Source organism: Neomonachus schauinslandi, chromosome 15 (genome assembly GCF_002201575.2).
Source record: "Neomonachus schauinslandi chromosome 15, ASM220157v2, whole genome shotgun sequence".
Taxonomy (NCBI): Eukaryota; Metazoa; Chordata; class Mammalia; order Carnivora; family Phocidae; genus Neomonachus; species Neomonachus schauinslandi.
This window is the reverse complement of record NC_058417.1, coordinates 55,035,801-55,051,209: the sequence shown is the minus strand read 5'-3', so window position 1 is coordinate 55,051,209 and position 15,409 is coordinate 55,035,801. Positions and strand designations below refer to the sequence as shown.

Here is a 15,409-nt window from a genome sequence, read left to right as displayed (position 1 = left end):
GTTCTAGAGGGGAGGGGGGTGGGAGGATGGGTTAGCCTGGTGGTGGGTACTGAGGAGGGCACGTTCTGCATGGAGCACTGGGTGTTATGCACAAACAATGAATCATGGAACACTTCATCTAAAACTAATGATGTAATGTATGGGGATTAACATAAGAATAAAAAAAAATAGTAAAAAAAAAAAAAAAAAAAAAAGAGGTGTGCACTCCCTGGCCAGGAGACCTCAGCGCTCAAACTATCTGCGGTCTATATCGAAGCGAAGCTCCAGGATATGCAGAACCTTCTTGCAGCGCCTGACTCACCACCATGAGGACCTGGCTGCCTCGACTCAGTCGTCTGGACCATGCCACCAAATGGCTCTTGGTTTTGGCCGTGTTGGTCTTCTTCATCTTCATGCTGCCCTCCTTTATGAAGGAGCCCAATACAAAACCTTCCAGGTAAGGTTCTGACCCTTTCCAAATTCCTCATAATTTATTGGAGGCACGTTAAAAGACTCTAGCCCAGGGAAGCCCAGGGAGCTCTGAGACACTACCATGTCCACACGAGGTGTCAGGAATCAGGAATGTTGTCAACAACCACTGGCAAGGAAGATCCAAGGGGGCACCAAGGGGACACACAGGGGGCAGGAGTGGGAAAACCAAGGTGTCCGGATGCCTGGCGGCATGTCCAGGGGAAACGCGGGCAGGGGCTGGCAAACTATGGGTCTGGGTCTCCGGAAGGCCCAGACAGGAGACAACTTCCCCTCCGGGACTGTGAGTAATAATGGCAACTTTGGGGATAGTTTTCACGTGCCATTCGCCGCGTCCTAAAGCAAAAGATTTATCCCGTGGATGCCATTCACTTCCAAATCACACTCTCCCTGAGGAGTTGGTCAGAAAATGGGAGACCTCTCACTTAGCTTAAATCTGGGCTCTAAGTTCATCCTTCAAAAGGACCTTATAGACCAGTTTTCTTGTAAAATCAACACATCTCCAGCAGAGGAAGACCCTTTTCTTTCCAGACTCAAGTTTTTTTGGAACGACTTTATTTCACTGTTCTTTTTTTTTTTAATTAATTTATTTATTTGTGAGAGAGAAAGAGCATAAGCAGAGAGAGCCACAGACAGAGCAGGCAGAGGGAGAAGCTAGATCCTCGCTGAGCAGGGAGACCGATGTGGGACTCGATCCCAGGACCCTGGGATAAAGACCTGAGCCGAAGGCAGATGCTTAACTGCCTGAGCCACCCAGGTGTCCCTATTTCACTGTTCCTAAATTTTTTTGAAAGTAATACATGCTCTCATAATGTTTAGAAAAATCCAAGCAAGAAGTGAAGGTCTCTCCATCACATCCCCATGTCTACCCACTCTTAAGGGGTGACCACACTTGATTCTTTGGTGTACATATAATTATTACGTAATTGTAGGCAACACTTCTATTCTAAGTGCCTTATGTACATTAACTAATTCTGATGGTTATGAATATACGGAGACACAGAGAGCTGACGTGAACCGCCCAAGGTCACCCCACTAGGAAGTCACAGGGCCAGGATTCAAACCCTGATGTTTTGCTTCTCCACTCCCTTGGATGTGTTGACTCTCAAGAGACTCAAAGTCTAATGGAGCAGAACGACATAGACCAGAGAGGGTGCGTGATATTAGTAGTCGTGATAAATCACCGCAGTTAAGTCACATGTGTCAAGTGCTATGGGAGCAAATTGGAAAGAGTCATTTCAACCCTGGGGGGCAGGGTGAGAACATCCTGGAGACAGTGGTGTTTGTAGAGCTCCTGAAGGCAGTGTGACATTCCAGCACGCAGGAACATTGCACAATAAGAAAGCAGCCGGAGCAATGGTGTGGACGCGGGGAGGCTGATGACTAACGTAACTCATGCTGACTGGGGGCTTGGCATGCCAGGCACTGGTCTCCAAAACCCCTGACTAGCGACCACATATCAAGGCTTTGGGGTAAATACTATTATTAACAACACCGTCTTTTGCAGATAAGAGAGGTTAGGCAAATTATCCAGGGTCACCCTGGTCACTTAAGTTCAGACCCAAGCCAGCTAGCTCCAGAGTCCACGTTCCCAGTCACAGCCCCAGGATGGCGTCACTCCCCCAGACCTCGCCACTCCCTCACCCCCCACTCCAGCCCGGCTTCCTCTATCACACCCATCAGAACCCGTTGTCAGGAACCCAAAGTGTGTTTGTTTCCTGCCAGACAATGAATTTCCTGGGCGTAGGGATGGTCTTATTTGTCTCTTTCCTCAGTAATTTGAACAGGTCCTGGACACAGGGCAGGCCTAATTCGGTGTTTTTTAAATGGTTGTTGATGAAAGAGTAAATGCGTGGCCATCAGTAACGTACCAACAGTTTAAATTTTATTCTACGGCTACGGAAAACTTTAGCCGTAAGGGAGGAACTTGATGACATTTGTGCGTTGTGCAAACTCCTCTGCTACCAGATTATAGGGTAGGCAGTGGGGGGGAAGGTGGTCTCAGGGGGGCTGGGTTGGAGGCTCCTACAATGGTTTAGGGTAGGAGCCCTGGGCGGGGAGGCTCTGGCGGAAGGACGTTAGGGAGAAAGGACTGAGAATAAGTCAGACCGGCTGGATTTGGCAACAAATAGGATGATTTCAAACCGAAGGTATTGGACTACCTCTCATATCTTCTTAATTTGGTCCCAGTCTCCAGGGTGCTCCCGAATATGTAGATACAACTGAGACCATGTCTCTACCTGCTTAGGTTTCCTGGTCTGGAATGAATTTGCCTTTGAAGACTCTATGCCTTGTGTTGGCTGTAGAGCTGATGGTTAAGAGTGAGCTGTAAAATCAGGGCTATGGATTTTCTTTTTCTTTTCTTTTCTTTTGGTCTAAGAAACATAACTTCATTTTCTATAACTTCCCGATTTCCAATCCTGGACCCCCATTCACCGAGCTTCAGGGAAACCTAATCTCAGCCGTTCTTGGTCCTCTGTCCCCCTTCCCAGGATGGCATCAAGGGCTCCTGGATACCTGATGCGGTGCCAGGGCCTGGGTGGGGGCAGCTGATTCTTAGCCATCGTGTTGCCCTTGAGACATCCATCGCCTCTGCCTCTTGGCTCTTTCATGTCCACCTGCTTAGGTGTGAGAATTTTCGGACACTGTCTTCCTGGGATCAGCATGCTGTCATTTCCTCTCGGGGTCTTATTAGACCCTAGGAACACTACAAGGAAGTAGGGTGCAGGAACCCTCCAACCTTGGGACCCACAGATCCCTCTCTTCTCTCCCTTGTCCTCTCCCTCCTCCTCACCCAAAGGAACCTTTCTAGGGAGGAAACAGAGAAATCTTTCTCCGAGACATTTATCTATTCCACCAAATCTTCTCCCCGCTTTAGGGCTTAGGTATGGAGGGAAGCCAGAGGTCCTGTAGGACGTCCTTTACTTTCCAGCTCTTATTGGCCACATGTGTCCATGGAGGCAATGAACATGGGGCTCCTAACAGCTGCTGGTGGGTGAGAAGTGGGCACCGGTGGGAAAGGGAGAGAATATAAGGAGGAAAACAATTAAATAACATTCCAACATAGTAAACGACTACATTTGTAAGTCTAATAGGCATAGGAAAGGGGATCTGGATGTGCACGCCCTAAGGTGCCACCAGCAGATTCTTTGCGGGGTTACAATCACAGGCTGATAACCTTTTCTGCTTAAATTCCTTTTCTGCTTTTTCGGTAATGAGCACACATTGCTTTTATAAAAGGAAGAGTAATTCAGCAAAGTTCGTTTCTGAAGAAAGATTCGGGAACAAAAGACCCACTTAGGTACCACCTCCATAGTGAAGTGCCCGTCCCCCCCAGCAGAACCCTGTCCCTAGGTTGTATCTACACTCTCTCCCACACATTTGACTAATAGCATCGGACCGCTAACTCTTTATAGCAGCTATTTATGTTCATGTCTGCTCCCCTCTTAGATTTGGGGCTTCTTAAGATCAGTGACCATTGCTCTCTCATCTTTAATCCTTAACAGATAGTTCTAAATGCCTGGCATCTAGTCACCACTCAGTAAATATCTGTGGACTAAATGTTGCATTGCATTTTCAAATTTTCAATGAATTTTCGATAAGATGTCTCATTTAGTTTTCATGTTTCTCCCTTTATTTATTTTTTTTATTATTAAGCTGACATGCACGTGTTCCAAATAGTATTGCAAATTTTACATCAACATTGAGTGGTGCCCATGCCTTCTCCCTAGTCCAGAATCCTGATTCCCAAGGTACCTACTTCAATTCTTTCTGCTCTTTCTTTTGGTATTTACCATCCTATTTCTAAGCCACATGCCTACCTGCCACTTCTTGACTTCTCAATTAAGTGGTTTAGTGCTGTAAATGAAATACCATTTACCCATGGCCTTGACGCCTGTTGCCCTTTCAGGCTTTCATGTCTGGACACGTGAACCCAAATGGGAGCGGTTGGGGACTCTGACGGTCGCTGTGTGTCATACACGTTAGCACCTGACCCACTTGTATAACGTGGTATTTTTCCAAGTGCCTTTTATACACCGTGAAGTCCTCACAACGGTATTGTGAGACTGGTATTAAGATTCCCATCTAGGGGCGCCTGGGTGGTTCAGTCGGTGAAGCGTCTGCCTTCAGCTCAGGTCACGGTCCCAGGGTCCTGGGATCGAGCCCCGTGTCATCAGGCTCCTTGCTCAACGGGGAGCCTGCTTCTCCCTCTCCTTCTGCCACTCCCCCTGCTCGTGTTCTCTCTTTCTCTCTGTCAAATAAATAAATAAAATCTTAAAAAAAAAAAGGATTCCCATCTAATGGATGAGAAAACAGGGGCTCTAAGCGTTCTGTGACTTGCCCAAAGTCACACAGAGGGCTGGTTAGTGGTCTGGCTGGAACTCAAGCAGGCTCCTTCCTGCCCCAGTGTGCACCACCGCCCGTTTGCCAAGTGCCAAGAACTTAGTTTTCTTTTTTTTTCTCGCAGGAGACGGGCAGCCCGCTCTGAGCTGTCAGGAAGCCTGATCCTCAAGTTCTTAAGTGCCACCATGCTTGTGGGGTTTGGCAGCTTCTCAGGGAGCCCTTCCGGCCCCAACGGAGGGCAGGGGTAGCTGCCCACTGGACTCCCTTGTTCTTCTCGTTCCTCTCTTGGGCAGAGGGATGGCAAAGGGGAGGAATGTTATTTTCCCCCAAGGTCACTATCTCAAGCATGCCAGGCTAAAAATGTTACCAGGACTCGGGCTAACCCCTGAAACAAAGTTTACTCGCAGGTGTGATTAGTCCCAAAAGAGCTAAGCGAGGTACCAGATCCAGGCGATAACTGACTTTGCTTTAAACAATCTTGGTTCAAGGGGAGAGTTTCCCAGCCACGGGACCACGTGGTCTCGTCTTGTATCTGTGATTCTGGACCTTTATGTACCTGCCATTGTTTTGTTTAAAACATTTTCTTCCCCAGTTACCTCCGTCCCACCCACCACCACCCTGTTCAAGGTCTTCCCTACTCTCCTTAACTCTCAAGGCTCACCCCTGTGGTGAGAGCTATGTGTTTGTGTCTGTGTTTGTGTATCATAGGGAGGGAGCACGTCCAAATTTTAAACCAGCTTCCCATCTCCCGGGCCATGGTTCGATGAAAGGGATTTCAGAGAATGCTCTGGGCCCCTCTGTTGGGGGAGAGCTTTGGAAATTGGATCCAGCTACTAAAGCACTAGGAACAGTGGCTTAGATGTGTTTTTCCTCTTCTGTTCCCATATTTATATTGTCCCCCATTAGGATTTAACTAGCCAGAAACTAAACAAATAAGAGAATTGGCTTTGATTTGAAAAAAGAACATTTGGAATAACAACAGAATACAGATTTCCGGGGGTTTTTTTGTTTTTTTTTCCCAGCCTACAAAGAGAATTAAGGCTGATTAAGGCAAAGTACAGCTTTTGGTGATCGAAGCAACTTGCGGACACATCTAAAGTGTCAAAGTAAAGTTCTAAAATGTAAACCGTGCAAAAAGTTTTGGGATTTCCTGGGGAAAATATACTGCAAAGTTTGGGGCTGGGGGAAACAGAATGACTGGTTCCCGTTTCAGATAAGACCAGAGCCCCTAAAGAGCTATGTGGACACCAGCTCCAGCCTGGGCTAACAACAATGTGGGGTACTGGAGATGAGAGCTGCCCATCACTGGAGGGTCCTCAGCGGGGGGTGAGGAAAGGCAGTGCTGGTGGGGGAGGGGGTCCAGGTTGTGAGGACGCCAGTTGGAGGCATGTGTGTGACCGGCCACCCGGCCACTCACCACAGGGCAGGGCTGCCTAGCCTGGAGTCTTTTCCAGTGTCTGTTCCACTGAATGGCAGAGCCCAGAATTATTTAGGAAATCAAAGGGGTTTTGGTTTTTTGGGTTTCGTTGAAGAATAACTGATATACAATACTGTATATCAGTTTCAGGTGTACAACATAATGATTGAATATTTATGTACATTATGAAATGCTCACCATCAGGCTAGTTTCCATTTGTCACCATACGAAGTTGTTACAATATTATTGACTATATTCACCAGGCTTGTACTTTATATCCCCGTGTCTTGTTTATTTTATTACGGAGAGATTGTCTTTCCTAATCCCTTTTACCTAATTCTCCCATCCCCCACCCACCTCCCATCCCCCCCCACCACAGTGGCAACCCACTCTACTCGCTGTATCTATGAGATACAGAAATAGTTCTGTTTTGTTTCGTTTGTTATTTGTTTTTGAGATGCCACATATAAGAGAAATCATATGGTATTTGTCTTTGTCGGGCTTATTTCATTAGTATAATACCCTCTATGTCCATCCATGTTGCTGCAAGACCTCATTCTTTTTTCTGGCTGAGCAATATTCCATTATATATATATCCATTCATCTGTTGATGGACACTTGGGCTGCTTCCATATCTTGGCTATTGTAAATAATGCTGTAGTGAACACAGGGGCGCGTATGTCTTTTCAGGTTAGTGTTTTTATTTTCTTTGGATAAATATCTCGAAGTGGAATTGCAAGATCATCAAGGAGGTTTTTTGAGTTCTTGTCTTCTCCTTGATGAAATAATCTTCTAGTCCTACTGGTTTTATTAGTGGCCTTTGATTCAGGGTGTCATTGCTAAATTTGTTTGGACGACCTCTTCCACGTGTGAGACACTTTCAACACCCCCTATCCTATTTCTAGTAGATACTGTTGACCACTGAACAATATGTTTTGAGCCACATGGGTCCGTTTATACATGGATTTTTTTACAGTACAGTACTGTACATGTATCTTCTCTTCCTTATGATTTTCTGAATGACATTTTCTTTTCTCTAGCTGACTGTATTGTAAGAATATGTACATAATACATATACAAAATATGTGTTGACTTGTTTATGCTATTGGTAAGGATTCTGGTCGACAGCAGGCTATGAGTAGTTAAGTTCTGGGGCAGTCAAGAGTTACATGCAGATTTTCGATGGTGTGTGGGTCGGTGCCCCTAACCCGCACACTGTTCAAGGATTAGCTGTGCTATATTCAAGGGAGAATAGTGCTCTTTCGCCAACAGTCTTTTCATGGCTTCAAGTATAAATAAACTTTGAGCCTTTTGCCATTTCTTTGCTTCCAGGTCCCCTGTGGTGTTGTGTAGTTCAGAATTTAGAGGGAAGAGGATGCCAGATAATTATTCTTTTGTACCCACTTCATTTATTGCATAGAGCCATGTGAACCCTGTTAATGATAAATTTATTTTTTGAAGTGCAGCATTTTTTATTTTTATCTCCCAAATAGATCAGATTTGATATTGAGTTGTTTTTTGCTTGCATGTGACCCCTGCATGACTTGCCTATCCCTCTGAACCCTAATAGAAAACAGGTTCCCCCCTCACCCTACCCTGGCCTTGCTCGTGGTGTTTAAATCCAGGATTACCCAGGGTCTGGACAAGACGAATGCAGGGCACTCACCATATGGACGGAAGGAATTTGAGCATTCAGTAAATACCATGCATGAGCATAAGGAAATGCCTACGTAAACACCCACATTCCTAGCAATCATAGTTGTGTTTAATTATAGGGAATTGAAATGAAACTTAATTACATAATTTTGTCAGTAGCTGGGTCATTGCTACGACTCCCTGTAAAACGTAAAGGAGTCCTCAGTAACCCGCCAGGGACCTTGTGCCTCCTGCCTCTGGGAAGGACTGCAGAGAGGAGCTTGGGGTGCTCCGTCCCCGAGGGCCAGCTGTCTGAGAAGTCTAGTGGAGAAGACCACCCTGCCGCACCATCTCCCCGATCACAGCCATGCAAAGGTGCTTGCACTTTGGAAGGAAAACTTCTAGAGGCTTCTTGTGGTTTGGGGGTGGGAAATGCAGGGGGAGGTGAATTCGAGGTTCCCGGCTGAGTAACGAGAGCTGTTTGCTATTGGAGTAAACACCTAGGCCTTTGCTGTACCTCCGGGCTGGGAGCTTCAGCTCAGTTATGCCACTGAAGGGGAGAAGAGTGAGTCTCACCGTACTCAAACTTCACAGCACCAAAACAAAGGTGGCCCAAATCCCTCAAGAATATGTTCTGGATGGGGGTGCCTGGGTGGCTCAGTCGGTTAATTGTCTGCCTTCGGCTCAGGTCATGATCCCGGGGTCCTGGGATCGAGCCCTGCATCGGGCGCTCTGCTCCGCGGTGAGCCTGCTTCTCCCTCTCCCTCTGCCCCTCTCTGAGAGCTCACTCTCTCTCTCTCAAATAAATAAATTAAAAAAAGAAAAAAAAGACTATGTTCAGGACTAACTCAGGTTTTCCACTCTGCATGGATGGTATCTTTTCAGAATGGACACTTTAGGGATGTCTACCCAGTTCATGAGCCAACAACCCTCTCTTTTGAGACTATCCTCCTCTCGTGTACAGGGTGGACCCCAGGATCCATGTCACTTGCCATGTTACCAGGGACAGGAAAGGACACAAGTGGGCCAGAACCATAAAAATTAAAAACTGGGAGCAGAGAGTCTTCGGTCCCTGAAGCAGGTGTTATGGGGTGGCCATCCTCCTCCGCCATGAGGGCTGAGGAGCAGAGAGCAGAAAGCAGCCTAAGAGAGAGACTCCAGGTTCCAGACCGTTCTAGAGGCTCAACCACATCTTGCTCTTGGGCTCCTCAAGACATTTTCTAGCCTTATGATAAATCCAAACCCCCATATTTTTTTTCTTAGTTAAAAACGGAAAACAAAAAAAGGAATAACGGCTTAAAGTCTTGAAGGCTGTTAGCTTTTCCAGGCTGCTTCATGTCACAGTCCAGCCTTTCTCTCCTTTCTGGTCTGGGATACCTCTCCTCCAAGTTACTTCTTTGAGCAAAGAGGCATTTGCTACGTGAGGACAGTTAAAAATGTGTGTGCTCCAAGGAGGAAGGCCCCACTGTTAGCCTTTTCCCTAACAACCTCCAGAGAAGTTAGATCCTCTGTCTGTTTCAAGGTCAGGACAGAGAGTGCCCTTCCTGGAAGACCTGAATAAATGTGCTTCCCTGGGGCCCAGGAAGCAGGAAATACAGTATCCACCAGAGGGCTGGCCACGATGCAGGAGGGAGGCCCTAAATGAGGAAGGAGTGACAGAGGTAATCTGCCTAGTGCACATACCACCACCCGGGCCAGCCCTGTATTCTTCTAGTGATGAAAGTCTCCTCTGTCTTCCACCTTTAATAACAGTGACCACAGTGTACTCTGCGGGTGAAGGTCTGTGCCTTATTCAAATCTGTATTCCCAGGACCTACACAGCACATTGCACTAGACATTTACTGAACGTCTGTTGAATGAGATGTTTCACCTGTTACATATTTCAGGGTCTATTCTATTCAGTTTGTTTAAATCCATTTCCTGGTGGGCTCAGAAAGCTTTTCGGAAGCACCGATGTGATGATGTGGCATCGTGGTGGGCTTCGTAGTAAGGACTGCTTAGAGTGATCTCTGCCTCCTCCAAGTTTGCGATTTGGGGAGGAGCTTGACATTGCCCTTGAACAAATACAATTCCCAAACACGCCCAATTTGACCACACGTAGGATTCTAGCCTTCACGTCGTCACAGGAAACGGAGCTTGGGTCAGGCTACCTCCCTCCCATGGCTTCTTCGTGCTCGCCCATTCCCCAGCATGTGTCCGGGTTACAACTTGACGTCTACCTGTGTGACGATCTGTTGTCCCTTTATATCCTGGGCTCCGTGGGGGGGGGAGGAATGTGTCTGGTTGCGCTCATCACCCAGGCCCCAGTAACTAGCACAGCGTCCATAGAGGGTGCTCAATAAATATTTGCTGCATAAAAGAACAAATTAGTGGCCACAGAGTTGGGAGGCAGGGAGTCGAAGCTGCAACCAGATAAGGAGGAGACCAGACTCAGGAGACCCCCACATTGCGCAGGACAAATCAAGAGTCACTGGGAACAGAGCACCACGGCAGGGCTGAGGAGCCGGGAACTTGTTATCTGAGCATGTATTTTGTGCCAGAGGCTAAACACATGTTGTCAGTTAATGCTCACAGCAGACTTCTTGCAGAAGCAAAAGGCAGCGGCCAGTTTTATAGATAAAAAAACCCAGGGTCAGGCGGGTGAAAATTTCTCCCAGTCACACCAGCTAATAAATGGAAGTGCTAAGGATTCTCACTCGGGTCTCTCTGGCTGCACATTTCATGTTCTCTCTCTGGGGCCTCAGTAAGTCTGTGATGATATGGCTTGGAAGAAGAATGATAGAAGCAGACAAAAGAGAACTGCTTGGGACAAGGGTGATCAAGGTGCTAGGGAGGCCTAGGATGTCAGGGAAAGGAGCGGGAGTTAAGGACACCTGGAAATCCATGAGGGTGATGGCTATGGGTCCCCAGAGAGGATGATTCTTTTCCCCAAGACTCCCAGGAGCCCCCCCAAAACCTGTGTAGCACAGAGAACCCACCTCGAAGTCCAGTTAGAGAAACCTGCACAGCGGAGGACCCACGCTTTCCTCAGCAGAACACCTGATGCTAATTTGCATAAATTAAGGGATACTTTTGGCAGCCTCCCCCAAAAGGGGGAAATAAAAAGAAAGGAAATCTAATCCTCAGAGCCAAAAACCTGGAGTGCCAGAAGCCAGACAAGGCAGCCCGCGTCAATCTTCTCCTGATGCTAGAAAAAAGCACTGCCAGGCTGGAATTCAGCTACTGTGCCCCACCCTCTTGATCCAGTACCCCCATCTCCCAGCTGAAATTCTTCAGTAGCTCCCCCTGGACAAGAAGATGAATGATAAAGTCCAAACTCCTCAGTCTGACCTACGAGGCAGATACTAATCGGGTTCTGCCTACCTGTTTGGGCCCATCCCCTGCCCAGACAGAGCCCCTTCCCTTGCGCCCACGGAGCTCACACGCTCCCAAGGGCGAGCCCACCACGGTCTCTTTATGGGCCAGAGGTAAGTTTCCAGACCCATCGCCAACAGGTGCAGCTTAATTTTGGGTATGGACGGTGACATGCCTTGCCTTCATGTCTTAGGGAAACTGGTGTGAAGTCTACCCAAGGCACCAGAAAACATACTAATTATGCGTCCACCCTGTGGATACGATCCTTGGCCTTAATCCAGATTTACATCTGTCCCTAGGGATCAGCACATGCTTGGCAAGAAGAGGTATCCAGAATCACTCCACAAGGCTGCATGGCAGGCCGCCACCTCGGGAGGAAGGGCAAGGGCCCCGGGGGGGGCGTCAGCGCAGGAGAGCAGCACACAGGCCCCCCCGGCCCAGGCCACAGCCTGCCCCACCCACAGCGACACCAGAGCAGAGGCCAGCGTGGCCGCCTCAGCTGGGCGGGCCCCACCGAGGGGTCAGGGGAGGAAGGACACCGTGCTGGACACGCTGCCCCCGAGGGCACGGGATGGGAGGGTGGCCTCTGACGGGGCAGAGACACTGTCGCTGTGGGGTCAGGATGCCAGGACCATCAAAGGAAGGCAGGACCAGAACAAGGAGCCCCCAGCCACCAGGAGGGAGCCCCCAAACCCTCAGGGCAAAGTGCGGACCACAGCAAGGACACCCGGGCTGAAAAGCCAGGCCAAGGCGCTGACCAGGCCAGGAGCAGGGTCACCGGGGAGGACAATGAAAGGAGTGACCACAGCGGTTGTCCCCCACCGGGAGAAAGCCCGGGCCACGCCACCCTCCACCCCTTTCCAGAGCCGCATCACACAGAGAAGTCCAAGTCTGCGGGCCACCAACTTCAAGTCTGAGCCCCAGTGGGATTTTGAGGAACAATATAGCTTTGACACGGGAGCCCTAAGATCGGTGAGTCTGGCCACTACCTCCCTGCTCCAAAGCGCCCTGCAGACAGCCCCCCCAGTCCCTGCCCCCCACCTCCCTGACCTCCCAGGCTTTGCCTTGTTCATGCCCACCCCCACCCCCCGTGCTCTCCCCTATAGCGTGGGAAGGGGTAAGGGAAAGGAGCCCTGCCCTGGAGCCCCCAGAAGGCCTGGAAGGTCCCTGAGCAGGGTGAGAGAGTGCTACCTGCTCTGGGGCCATCCTCTGGCAGGGGGAGGGGGCAAGGGTTGAGAGGGGGCACAGAGCGGCAGGACTAACAGCCGAGGACACCCCAACCTGAGGCCCGACCCTGACTCCTGGGAATGAATGCCTTGTCTTCCCCGTACACACAATTCCCCAGCCTTCCCTCTCTTCCATCCCTAAGAAAAGCTGCCTGGGCCCCCAGCCTCAGGAGGGAACCTTCAAAATTCTTATGTTTACACAGACCTGCAGCTGGGCCCTGGCCGGTGCTCTAGGCTCTCCCATAGCCCCCTCCTCCTCACGCCCGCCAGGGTGCATCCCCTAGAGCCCCAAGAAGGGGCTGTTCTCTGGGACCCTCAGGGCCACAGCAGCCAGGGCAATGGCGAGGGAGGGTCAGCAGGCCCTCCGAACAGGATGGAAGAGGCAGCAGAGGTGGTGCCTTCCCGACGTTGAGGCCCACTTTCTGCCCCTGCCCCGAGCCCGGCCTGGCCATGGCCTTCCTGGGCCTCTCCCTGCCTGACCCACCCTCCTGCATGTAGACCTGCCCCGACTCAGTGAAGGTCAAGGCCTCCACGTCACCCTGGTTCCAGAAACTCTTTCTGGCCAACCTCACCCTCTTCCTGGACTCCAGCCGCTTCAACCAGAGAGAATGGGAGCACCTGGAGCATTTCGCACCGCCCTTCGGCTTCATGGAGCTCAACTACTCCTGTGAGCCTTCCTGGGGAGGAGCCTGGGCAGCGGAGCCTCTGGCTCTGGTCTGCCTCTGCCCTGGGGCCCCAGCGCGGGCAAAGAGGATGGGCTGGCCCTCCCTGATGCTTCCAGGGCTCTGAGCGGAGCCCCCCTTGTTCCAGTGGTGCAGAAGGTGGTGACTCGCTTCCCTCCGGTGCCCCAGCAGCAGCTGCTCCTGGCTAGCCTCCCCGCTGGGAGCTCCCGGTGCATCACCTGTGCCGTGGTGGGTAACGGGGGCATCCTGAACAACTCCCACATGGGCCAGGAGATAGACAGCCACGATCACGTGTTCCGGTAAGCGTCCCGCCCCAAGCGCCCCATCCAGACTGAGAGATCTGGTAGGGCGTTCTATGCCTGGATCCCCGAGGCCGAATGCCCGGGCTCTCCAGAGAATGTCCCGTTATACCTGCTGCCTCCCCATCTCTCTTTTCCTTCCCCGCCCGCCGCCACGCCTTTCCCTCGGGCACTCATGGGTCCTGTCCTGTGTGGTTCTGTCTTGCCGCCTAGACTGAGCGGAGCCATCACTAAGGGCTACGAACAGGATGTGGGCACCCGGACGTCCTTCTACGGCTTCACTGCCTTCTCCATAACGCAGTCTCTGCTTGCCTTGGGCGGTCGGGGTTTCCCGCACGTGCCTCTGGGGAAGGTGAGCACAGAGGAACTGGCCTGGCCACCCACAGAATCTGAATGGGGAGCACGAGCTGAGAAAGGGAGCCTGGTGTCCTGTGTCTGGAGTCTGGCTGGCGCGGGCTCTGTTCATCCGAGGGGCGAGAGCAGGGAGGACGGCCAGACAGGACTGTGAGGAGCAAGTGGGCAGCCTGGCGTCGGAGCCAACCCCCCCCCCCCGCCAACCCCCCAGCCCCGGGGCCTGAAGGCAGGACTCCTGGAGCGCTCACTATCATTGGTCCTCAGGATGTCCGCTACCTGCACTTCCTGGAGGGCACCCGAGACTATGAGTGGCTGGAAGCGCTGCTTCTGAATCAGACCCTGGTGAAAAGTAGCCTTTCCTGGTTCAGGTACTCACTGCCCCCTACCCCACCCCAGGCCGAGCTGCGTATTGAGCGGCTGTGAAGGGCTGGACAGGTGGGGACAGCCTTGGCGATCGCCTGGAGATGGGCCCCCTGTCGTGGCCCTGGCCAGACTTGGCCCGCATCGGGGGAGGTGAACGACCCATTGCCGCCCACAGGCGCAGGCCCCAGGAGGCTTTCCGGGAAAGCTTGCAGCTGGACAGGTACCTGTTGCTGCACCCAGACGTAATCCGTTACATGAAGAACAGGTGAGAGCAGAACGGCAGGGCGCGGGGGGCAGGCATCGGGTCCCTCTCATCCCTGCAGCCTCCTGACCGCTGGGGCCTGGGCTATTTCCCAGGTTTCTGAGGTCGAAGACCCTGAACTCTCGCCACTGGAGAATCTATCGTCCCACCACGGGGGCCCTCCTGCTGCTCACGGCCCTTCAGCTCTGTGACCAGGTAAGGCTCTGCTGGAGGAGCGGAAGCCCTATCCCGGGACCTGCCCAGCAGGGGACGACGGCCGGGGCGGGGGAGGGGTGTGAGTGCGCGTACACACATAGGCCAGTGTCCATCAGGGAGCCTGCGCCCGGACCCCTAGGGAGGCAACCACGATGAAGGGTCCCCCATAACACACAGCCCATGAGAACAAGCCTGGGAGGGAGCAACTTCAGGCCTCATTTCTCCTCCAACCTTCACATAGGTGAGCGCCTATGGCTTCATCACCGAGGGCCACGAGCACTTTTCTGATCACTACTATGATAAGTCCTGGAAACGAACCATCTTTTACATCAACCATGACTTCCCATTAGAGAGAACACTCTGGAAGCGGCTGCATGATGAAGGTATAATCCGGCTGTATCAGCGTCCCATAATTTCCAAACCAAAGATGTGACTGGAGCCTGGGCCGCAGCAATCTCTTCATCCGTTCCAAGGCAGGGGAAACGGTGGGAGTCTTGAGATTCTACCACCATTTTCCCAGGGCTCAGGCCAGGCTCCCGGCCCCTCCAGACTCCCTAGGGAACACTGGCATCGAGGGGGAGACACTTTCAAGACGCCAAATGACTGACTGAGGCTTTGGAGACCTTGGAATGTTGCTTCGGGCTCTGTTCAAAGGAGGGAAGACTCCAGTCTTGAGACCAAGGAATTTGAACTAAACGGGGTGATGACCAGTCAATACCGCAAATCTTGGCTGAATATCACCCTTCACTGTCCAATAGCTGCCTGACCCTGGCGGAGAAAAGTCTGAACCTATGGAGACATGTAGATTT

At 51.1% G+C, this 15,409-nt stretch overlaps 1 protein-coding gene across 1 annotated transcript; it reads left to right on the top strand.

The window, feature by feature from the left end:
* The first annotated feature begins 267 nt into the window (after nucleotides 1-267).
* ST6GALNAC1 (ST6 N-acetylgalactosaminide alpha-2,6-sialyltransferase 1) lies at nucleotides 268-15,033 on the top strand. The gene is made up of 9 exons (XM_021680827.1): nucleotides 268-436; nucleotides 11,518-12,190; nucleotides 12,943-13,111; nucleotides 13,255-13,426; nucleotides 13,640-13,778; nucleotides 14,045-14,148; nucleotides 14,319-14,408; nucleotides 14,501-14,600; nucleotides 14,842-15,033. Exons 1-9 carry the CDS (start codon nucleotides 306-308, stop codon nucleotides 15,031-15,033), a joined length of 1,770 nt encoding a protein of 589 aa, XP_021536502.1. The 5' UTR covers nucleotides 268-305.
* Nucleotides 15,034-15,409: the final 376 nt, after the last annotated feature.